The 9,543-nt window shown below is 42.7% G+C and overlaps 1 protein-coding gene across 50 annotated transcripts; it reads left to right on the top strand.

Annotated features, from left to right (window-relative positions):
- On the top strand, window positions 1,762-9,225 carry LOC8059218. 50 transcript variants are annotated; one of them, XR_002452216.1, is made up of 14 exons: window positions 1,763-2,585; window positions 2,682-2,792; window positions 2,900-2,973; window positions 3,089-3,397; window positions 3,487-3,493; window positions 3,579-3,660; window positions 3,758-3,789; window positions 4,186-4,268; window positions 4,337-4,733; window positions 4,822-4,922; window positions 5,176-5,637; window positions 7,805-8,042; window positions 8,630-8,775; window positions 8,875-9,225. XR_002452216.1 is itself a non-coding variant. In XM_002454811.2 (5 exons), exons 1-5 carry the CDS (start codon window positions 2,467-2,469, stop codon window positions 4,856-4,858), a joined length of 402 nt encoding a protein of 133 aa, XP_002454856.2. In that variant the 5' UTR covers window positions 1,762-2,466; the 3' UTR covers window positions 4,859-5,063. The 50 variants fall into 50 exon arrangements, 1 of the variants encoding a protein (XP_002454856.2); XR_002452218.1 differs by having other exon boundaries at window positions 4,165-4,268; XR_002452217.1 differs by having other exon boundaries at window positions 3,484-3,493.

Genomic DNA, 9,543 nt, shown 5'->3' with positions numbered 1-9,543 from the left:
AATTGATTGAAGCTAGTAGCTAGTATAATATTAGCAATTCTCGGCGGGGCCGTCAAGGGATGATATATACATGCACGCAGGTCGACGTACGGCATGCATGTATGCATGGTGGGCCGCCTCCTGCAACCGCACGATGCCGGTTGCCGGGGGGCCTATTTTTGCAGTGTGTCCACTTTTATTTACGGCCAAAAAAACCAGCTAATTTTAGCTAGGTACGCTGGATGTCGAGGTTACTTATAAGTAATTTGCCCTGCCCCTAGCTCAAAGCACGTTTATTTTTAAATAAAATTCATTACAACGTAAAAAGATTGTTATATATATTCTAGCTTTTGTTTCAAATAAATTCCGACTCTTGTTGGCTCTTGGTTCACATTTTGTTCATCCCACGAATGTCAAGCATACGTGTCTCTCCGATTTATAGTATTTTTTTATTGGAGGGAATAATATTGCCAAACCAATTATTAAAAGACACATGTTTTTAGAGAGGAGCATCGATCCATCGAGATCGAACGCCAAGCAAGCTAACTTTATTGCAGGTTCAGATAGATCAATCTTGTGCTAAACAATGCAAAAGCTTTCATTTATTTCATGTCGTTTCGTATTAAGAAGTACTTTTTTTTACAAAAGGGCCGATAGAGTTATAACTTATAAGAGACTTATAGCACCTGAGGTTTTAGGTTCGAATCCATATGGAAGCGAATATTGAAAGGTTTCATCCCAATATTTCTTAGACGTGACAACATTGGTAACTGTGAATGAAACAACTCCTCTTAGTACGCACTTTCACTCTCTTAAGTGCACACTTCGACATATCTCTTAAATTTAACTATTTGATGTTAATTAGTAATATGAGTTCATTAGTGAGGTAATCATGATTTTATACCACTGCTACGAGTATTTTCCTTCAAAAGGATATTAGTAATATTTTTCTCTTTGATAAAAAATAGTATGGATATCTACCTTCTGTCCTTATCGATCCATCTGATCCCTTTCTCTTTGTATACGAGCAGCTGGCAGCGGGAGGGACGGCGCTGCTGCTGGTGGGAACGTAGGACAACGTGAGAGAGGCCTAAGCACCGCTAAACTGTGGTGAAGCTAGAGCAAATTAAAAGGGAGTACACTTAGTTTGTGGGTACATAAGCATCTTTTGTGAAGAATGTATATATGGTAAAATTTTGAATTTAATCACTATTTTTATAATTTTTAATTAAGATATATTTGCACTCTCTAATTAACATATATGGCTTCGCCACTGCCGCTAAGCAGCTCCGAACGAAGGGAGGAGGAGCTCGACTTGGCGGAGCAGCTGTGGTTTGGCGAAAGGGGGCCGGGTGGAACGGCCTTGGCGTGGCCACTGGCAAGGCACGGATCGGAGCATGGCCAGGCGAACCTGTTGAGAGCGTGGCTGTCGGTGAGGTGTCCTCCGCCGCTGGACAAACTAATCGTCGTGCTTTTGAAGATGGGTCGATCTTTCAGCGAGCTACAAGCCTACAACGGGTACGAGCCTAGGGGACGGCGAGCACACGAGAGTTCGTATCTCCACTACTATATAATACACCACTTTAAACTTTCCTAAAGCCACACAGAAAACTACCCCGCACCCCATAACCTACTACTACAGTCAGAAGCTACACTAAGTACACCCAGAAAATTGCACCCACAAAGATCTATCTTTTAAAATTAAAGGACAAGATTAACTATAATCTCTCGTTCCTCTAACTCAATCACATCCAACGGTTATAAACGCTCGGATCAAACTCATCACTCACCCCGTGAGCCCGTGACGACTCCTCGCCCAGCGGCCTCCTCTTCCTCTCCCAGACACCACGACTCCTCGATCTCTCCCCAACATCGTGAGCCGTGACTCCTCCTCGATCTCTCCCCCACTCAAGATCACCAGGGCGACTCCTCGATTTCTTCCTCATGTCGCCCCTCCTACTTGATGCTGGAGGAGCAAGCGCAGGGGAGCCGTTCAAACCATGCGGACCGACGCTGGGCAAAGGCGAGGCCGCGGCAAAGGCGTCATAGGGCGGGGACGTCGCAAGGCTGGTGAGGCCGCGCGGTGGGGGCGTGGGCTGCTGCCCGTCGGGCGAGGACGCACGCCGCCGGCCACCGCCACCCCTTTCCTGCCGCTGGAGGAGCAAGCGCAGGGGAGCTGTCAAGGCCGCCCGGATAGCCGCCGGGCAAGGCGAGGCCGCGACAGAGGCGTCACAGCCTCACAAGATGCGGACGCGGCAAGGCCGATGAGGCGCGTCACAGCGAGGCGAAGCTGCGCGGCTGGGCGGGGCCACCACCGGGCGAGGACGCGTCGATGCGGGAGGCTGCTGCGGCAAGGGCGACCAAGAGCAGCGAGCTCCCCAAGTCAGTCACAGCCATCTCCAGGAAGGACGTCTTGACCATCGCCAGGAGCGGCAAGCTGTCCAAGGTGGTGGCTAGCGCTGAGCTCTCCATTGCCGCCGTGCACCCATGAGGATTGGATGGTGTGCTACAGTCGTTAGAAGATCGGTAGGCTCTTCTTCCACACATGCCACTTCATGCTCCAGAGCAGGCTGCTCGCCTACTACAAGCCCAAGGACAGCATGGCCGTATGTCTCCTGATTATTACTCAACGTTAAGTTTTTTATTTTATTTTTTCCTTATTGTTATTATTTTGTCTTAATAATGCTTGAGTATGATTTCAGGGAGTTCAAGATTTCCAATTTGTTGGAATCCAATAGCAAAAGAAAGAGAATTACTGTAATTCTACAGGATGAAGATGGTCAAATTCTTCTTTATTGCAAAGGACTAGACAGGTAGGATTTGTACAATATTTTAAAATTCTGTGATGCTCTTTGAATTTATATATTTGGCTAAGCCTTTACATCAAGCCATCTAGATTCAGATTGTTCTTTGTTCCCAGGTGCACTCAAGTCGTTGTTGATAGATGGGAATTGCAGGATGGAGGATAGGGGGCTCAAAAATCATCATGGGCAAGTGAGTTTGTCCTCCAATTGAACACTTGCTATTCCATTTGCAGGTTTTTTCTTAAAATTGAAAACACGTTGTTGCTATAAAAGTGTTTAGCTAAAGTACATGTTTTATTTGTCAGGTTAATGGGTGGTGATGAGGAAAAATATCTCATAGTCAGAGCAGCCATTATGTGCTTATCATTTAGATGATCGAATCTTGTGGATTCATTATCTATAAAATTTATGACCACATTGATATTACTCTCTGAACTTTGAGTAACTGAATACCTACGCCTTTTTGTGTTTGTCATCATTACTACAGATTATGGTTCATAAGCTGGGAATTGATGAGAGCAAGATCGAGAACCTGGGCAATCTGTTGTACATGTGCTATGAGATTTTGGCACCATGTAGATCAACCCTGCTGTATGATCTTCATTTCAAGGCTTGTAAGTTGTCAATAGCTTGTTTTGATTTTGGTTGTGGAAGAAGGCTGATGATATGTGCACACCAACCCTGCTGCCTCTTCCTTTAGCAGATGTGAGGTGAGAAATTTCTTTCAGAACCATGCAGATCAACTTTGTTCGTCTTTTTCTTTCCAAAAGTTCACAAGCTAATTTGTTGCTGCAGTAAACGAATCTCATAGAGAGATGAAGGCATATACAAAATGACAAGTATTATTGCTTTTCTTTTGTTCATGACACCAGGATTAGTGAGTTAATGTTTTCTCCTATAAAACTTATATGCTTGTCAAATATCGAATATCATCTACTCACTACATACTGCTCCTTGGTTGTGTTTGGTTGCAGAGGAACTAGCCATTAAGAAGGCTTTACTAAAGGTAGCAGCAGAAATGTTAGTACATTTCGTAGCACGAGAGAATGATCCTTCTAACTAAAAATATATTTTCCTATGGATGAATCTTTGTTTGAGATTTTCTTAGCTCTATACCGATTTCATGCAAAGATAGCCATATTTGCAGCCTTTTACCTTTTAAAGCTACCACCAGAGCTGGCATTTAGAAAAGATAATTATAAACCTGTTAGAATGTTAAGCGTGGAATGGGTCAATCTGACTTAATGTTGTTTTTTTCATTCTTTTTCTTTGGAGATGCACACGCATACAATGATAGTTTAAACCATTCATACAATGAATAAAGTCAACTATCAATGGAATTATCATTGCTCTCTTTTTATAATTAATTTTTATTAACCAGATAGTGGATGGATGCATGCAGATATTAAAGAATGACATGTGCCACGATATTAATTGCTTGGACCGTGGCCTGACATGTGCCACGATATTAAAGAATGCAGCACTGTAAGATATATGTTATATAAAGTCTTTTTAAAAATATATGTTCCACTTATAGCGGTGTTTGTTTACAGGTTCTATTGCCATATCATCACGATAGACTCTATTTTGATAGCTGTTACTTGATTTTGGTTTGGAGGGCAGTGCTCCCATGTAATGCATCTTCTAAACTGTGGATGACAATGTACATCCTAGGACCTCTTGTATGATCCTTTTATTTCGTCTCCTGACATTCTTGAATACCTTGATAGCTGTGACTTGATTTTTGGTTTGAATGGCAAATGCTCTTGTGTAACTACATGTACTACATCTTCTTGATTGGATGGCAATTTACATCTTAGAACCTCTTACTCAAAAGAACCTACTGGAAATACTGAACTGATAATTATACTGATTGATCAGGTTGGAACCAAAAGAGACAAGGCCACTTTGGATGATACAACCAACAGAATCAACAAGCTACTATACAAGGTAAATTTTGTGAAGTAACATCAGTTGCCTCGAATATAAATACAGTTTAACATATCAATATGCTTAAGTGCAGTTCCTTTTTTTCTAGATTCGATCCATACAGATGTGTGGCTCATTGGCGTTAAACATGTGTGGAGTTGCCTGTGGTAGACTTGATTTGTGTTATGAGATGGGATTTGGTGGCCTCTGGTACGGTTCAACCAAATATATGAGACATGGTTTTATTGTTCCTTTTCTTATTCGTGAGTGTATTTTGGATTATATTAATTATCATATGCAATTGTCTGAGACTATAAACTATGAAAAATATATCGTTGTTTTTATTAAGTATATCCCTAGAATAAAACCGTAGCAACACAAGGGCACTATACTAGTCTGATGAAACGAGTACTAGAAATGTGTTCATCAATGACACTAATGACGCTTACTATTTTCGTCACAGATTTAGGTCATTCGATGACGAAATTAGTAGCTTCGTCATGGTTGACAAGTGGCGGAGCTTTGGCACGAAGAACAGTGACGAAAATGGAAACAACGTCATTGATCATCATAACTAAATCGTCAGACTGTTGGCAATAGTGGGTCCCATGGGCATGACGTGGCACCATGGTGGCACCTGTTGGTCCCACGTTGTTGACGTGTCGTCATGGTCCCACAAGTGGGTCCCTACCGACGGGTCCCACCATCATAACGTGACGCCGTGGTCCCACCCTGTTGACGTGGCGACAGGATTCCACCAGTGGTCCCTGCCTCGCTGACGTGGTGGCGTGGTCCTGCTAGCGGGCCCCACGTCCGATGTGGCCATGCGAGGCTCAATCTGCTGTGCGGATGGTTTTTATTTTATTTGGCAAAAAAACACGCTCCATGGGAGCTTGGACCCCACAACCTATTGCTGCAAGAACAGGTGAGTTACCACCAGACTACTCAATCGTCATCGTTTGTGCTATAGTCTTGTATGTTGCTTTATTTGTTTAGTTATTAAACCGAACTCCCTTTTTTATTTCTCAAAAAAATTAAAAAATCTTCCACAAGGAGGTTTGAACCTGCAACTTGTTGATTTAGAGGGTGCTACCTTTACCACCAGACCAATGAAGCTTTTTTGTTTCTATGACACATGTTTGTTTATTGGAAAAAGTCTACATAACCCCCCAAACTATCAAGGGTGGACTACTTCACCCCCCGAACTATAAAATCGGATATTCTACTCCCTGAACTTTCAAAACCGGTCCAATAACCCCCTAGAGTGGTTTTGCATGGTGGTTTTGTCTTTTTCTTTTTTATTTATTTCCGATAAATCTTTGAAAAATTATATTAAATCATAGAAAAATCATAAAATGAAACTTTCAATTTTGTTGGACTTCTGATGAGTAGATCTACACAGTGAATATATAATATGGTATACTTTAGTATAAAATGACGCTAAATCTATATTTACTGATTCACTGTCTGACGCGATAGATATCTATATTTAACATCGTAATATCTGACGTTAAAACCCTGCACAGCGTCACTCCATCTGACGCAAAAAAAGTGGGTCCCACCTAGTCCACGAGCGTGCCCAACCTACATCCTGTTACTCCTGCTGACCGCACCACTCTTCCTCCCAATTTGCCTCAATCTGCACTCAAATCGTGCCCGTCTCCTCCCTCCTTCCAAATCGCACCGCCACCAAAATCAAAGTTGTAGATGTTGACGAGCTCTACTACTTTGTTGTTGACCATATTTTCATTTAAAATCATTTTTGATATCTTAGAATTTAATACCTTTCTACAAGCAAAAGAAAAGAAAAAAACAAGAAAAATCGAGATTAAGATTTTCCCATTGGTTCCAATCAGACTAGAGAGTATTTCTTAATACTCGAAGTGGGCTCAACTAATATTTTTTTTGCTTAGTCATAGTGCTAACGAGTGCATTAATTAAACAATAGAAAATTTTTAATTATTCTGTTGTTTTTTATTTTACAGATACATTGAAATTTAGGTACGCATAGAAAAATAAGTCCCGCACATGGATTTCACTTTTGATGTCCTGCATTGGCGTGGTGTGGAATACAAAAGATAGTGTAATTTTTTTTAAAAAAAACGCAAAACCACCTAAACCTATCCTCCAGATATGAGTGCCCCTCCCCCTTGCAAACTCCCATCTCCAGATCGATCTGCTGTCCCATCTCCACATCCGTTGCCTACCACCAGCAGCCACCTCACCTCCTTGGATGACCACCGCCCCCAAGTGCTCTGCCCCCAGATCTTCCTCCCTCAGGTTCAACGCTGGCCACCGACCCCAGGTCTTCTACACCTGATCTACACGGTAGGGCCACGGCGCCCTCTCCTGCATCGCTTGGCGCTCGTCTCTGCCTAGGCGGCGGCGACCAGATCGACGGCCCTGCGCAGGCGGTGCACCGGCGTCCTCCTCCTGCATCTCCTCCTCCACTTCCTCCCTCTCCCTCTCCCTCTCCCTCTCCCTCTCTGCGGCCTCTCCCGGAACGGCGCCTCAACCTGGATGTCCGGCAAACTCTGCAGCAGCATCGCCGACCTAGGGTTCCGTCCTCTGTGTCACCGGCCATCTTGGATCGGCTGGACCCTGGCGCAAGGGCGGCGCTAGCCGCCTTGGTGCAGGTGACGCGGACGACAAAGGCCACCACCGCGTCCTCGCGGCTAGTCACCCAGGGTTCCGCGGCCGTAGCGGCTGCACAGGGTCATCCCTCGTTCCCCTTCTCTCCTACTGCACAAAGCTCATCCACCAGGTAAGGATGACTATGGCTACTTCTCCTTCCCTATTTGTGCTTGGACGTTAGTGTTTAGTTAGTCAAAGATTTATTTCTTCTAATTTGTAACGTGGTATGCGTGCAATTGTAGTAGATTTGCCTGTTGATTATAAGATATATTTTTTAGTTTATTGCCCTGTTTTATTCCCCTATAAATCTGAACCCTGTTTTTGAATGTTTTATGGTAAGAAATCAACCATTGAACTGCAGTGTTTAGTTATATTTATTTCTTTAGATTTGTTACCTGGTGAATGTGCAGTTGTGGTAGATTTACCTTGTGATTATGATTTTCTTTTTTTCTCTGCAGATTATAGTGTTGTTTATTCCCCTAAAAATATAAATCTCAACCTTGTTTTAAAAATGTTTCATGCTAAGCAATCAACGCTATCGACGGTTCCAAGGCTAGCTGTATCAGCAACTCAGCGAACAAAAACATGATCAACTCCCCCACGCTGACCAGGTACCCTGGGAGCTCGGCCTGAAGCTGCGCCAGAATGTGATGAAATTATTATAGTGAGCTAAATCTTGCATGCTTCAGATTAATGGTACTGTATGATGTATGGCTTCTTTGAGTATGTTCTTTAGCTTTGAATGGTCGCACAGATACATTGGTTGATTTAGGGCTTGTCTGAATGAGTTTCAGATTCTTAAAAACCAGTTTTTGCCTCTAGTTTCTAAAATCTAGATCCTGAGCAAAAACTGGTGGGGTATTTGGATCCCCTAGTTGAATCTGGCTTCATTTATTGCTCACAAGGTCACAAGAAAGTGGCAAAAGCTGGGTATCAACAGCTTCTTGATTTTTAAGAATCTAACAAAAATTGACACAAGAAACTGGGCAAAAACTAGCCTGTTTGCATCCTACCCAATTTTCAAAAACCCAGATTCTTAAAAACTGGAGGGATCCAAACCGGACCTTAGCTGTTTAGTGATAATCTTGGATTGTTGATGAGGCTAAGCAAATATTATGGATATATGTGCTTTAATATGGATGAAAAATTTGCATACAGTGCTTTAAGCTACGCTCAACTGTCTGTGTGACTGACCTTTAGTAATATGCACTACTGATGTATTATGTTGCTTGTTGATTTTCTGTGATTCCTTGCTGACTGAAAAACTGTTATTTTTTATGCAGGATACAACCATGGATATGACTCAGGTTCTACTAGATGCTCAATCTTGAGATGCTAACCTTCGAACAGTAGCAGAAAGCAACCTCACACAGTTCCAGGAGCAGAAGCTTTAAGCTACGCTCAACTGTCTATGTGACTCAGATTTGATGTAAACCGTGTTATAAAAAAAGACATGTTGCAATTTATTCATTTCAAATCAATGTTTGTTCCAATCTATCACTATTGATTATACTTCTATTCTGTACAGGTACTACTTTCTCAACTTGGGTAGCAGCAACAATAAGGTCTGAAGCTTTCTCTACAAGTACCTGCACATGATTTTGCTGTGATCTTAGTGGCAAATTGTTGTGATCTTCACTGAACAGAAATGACAGTGGTGTTGCTAGTGGTTGCCTGTGGCCCTAGTTTAGTAGTGTTATTGTGAATTTGGTTGAGTTGGGAGTCAAGTACTGATGTCCCTAGTTATCTTGCTACTGATGTCAAGTTAGTTGTGAGTCAAGTACTGATGTTAAGTGAGTTATGCAATAACTTATGTTGCCACTTTGTGGAATCTTTTAGTCATTTCAATGTTATTAAAAAAATGCATGTTTCATTCCTATGATGAAGAGTTCACTTCTATGATGATTTTATTTTATATTCTGTGACGATCGCATAATATGATCTGTGACGAAAACGAGAACAAATCACACGATGCCATGTGACCCCATTTAAAATGACATGTGGCAGCCAACAAAGCCGACACGTGTCACACGCCACGTCAGCAAGTGGCCATGTCAGCACGACACATGTCGTTTGCCACGTCAGCATGAATCGTGTTAGGTGCCACGTCAGCGTGACACATGTCGGGCTCCACGTCAGCAGACATGTCAGCTGCCAGCGTGGCAAACGCCGTCTGTTAGGCTAACGGGACAGCATG

The sequence above is a fragment of the Sorghum bicolor genome, chromosome 4 (assembly GCF_000003195.3).
Source record: "Sorghum bicolor cultivar BTx623 chromosome 4, Sorghum_bicolor_NCBIv3, whole genome shotgun sequence".
NCBI classification, from domain to species: Eukaryota; Viridiplantae; Streptophyta; class Magnoliopsida; order Poales; family Poaceae; genus Sorghum; species Sorghum bicolor.
The sequence above is the reverse complement of the archived record's forward strand: the minus strand, read 5'-3'. Positions and strand labels throughout refer to the sequence as shown.

Bases quoted from the DNA above. Each gene is read 5' to 3' on its own strand.
- LOC8059218 (XM_002454811.2), top strand. From the start codon at position 2,467: ATGAGGATTGGATGGTGTGCTACAGTCGTTAGAAGATCGGTAGGCTCT. The intron at 2,792-4,201 runs GGTAGGATTTGT...TAAAGAATGACA, and splicing joins TTATTGCAAAGGACTAGACA to TGTGCCACGATATTAATTGC. The intron at 4,734-4,821 runs GTAAATTTTGTG...CTTTTTTTCTAG, and splicing joins TCAACAAGCTACTATACAAG to ATTCGATCCATACAGATGTG.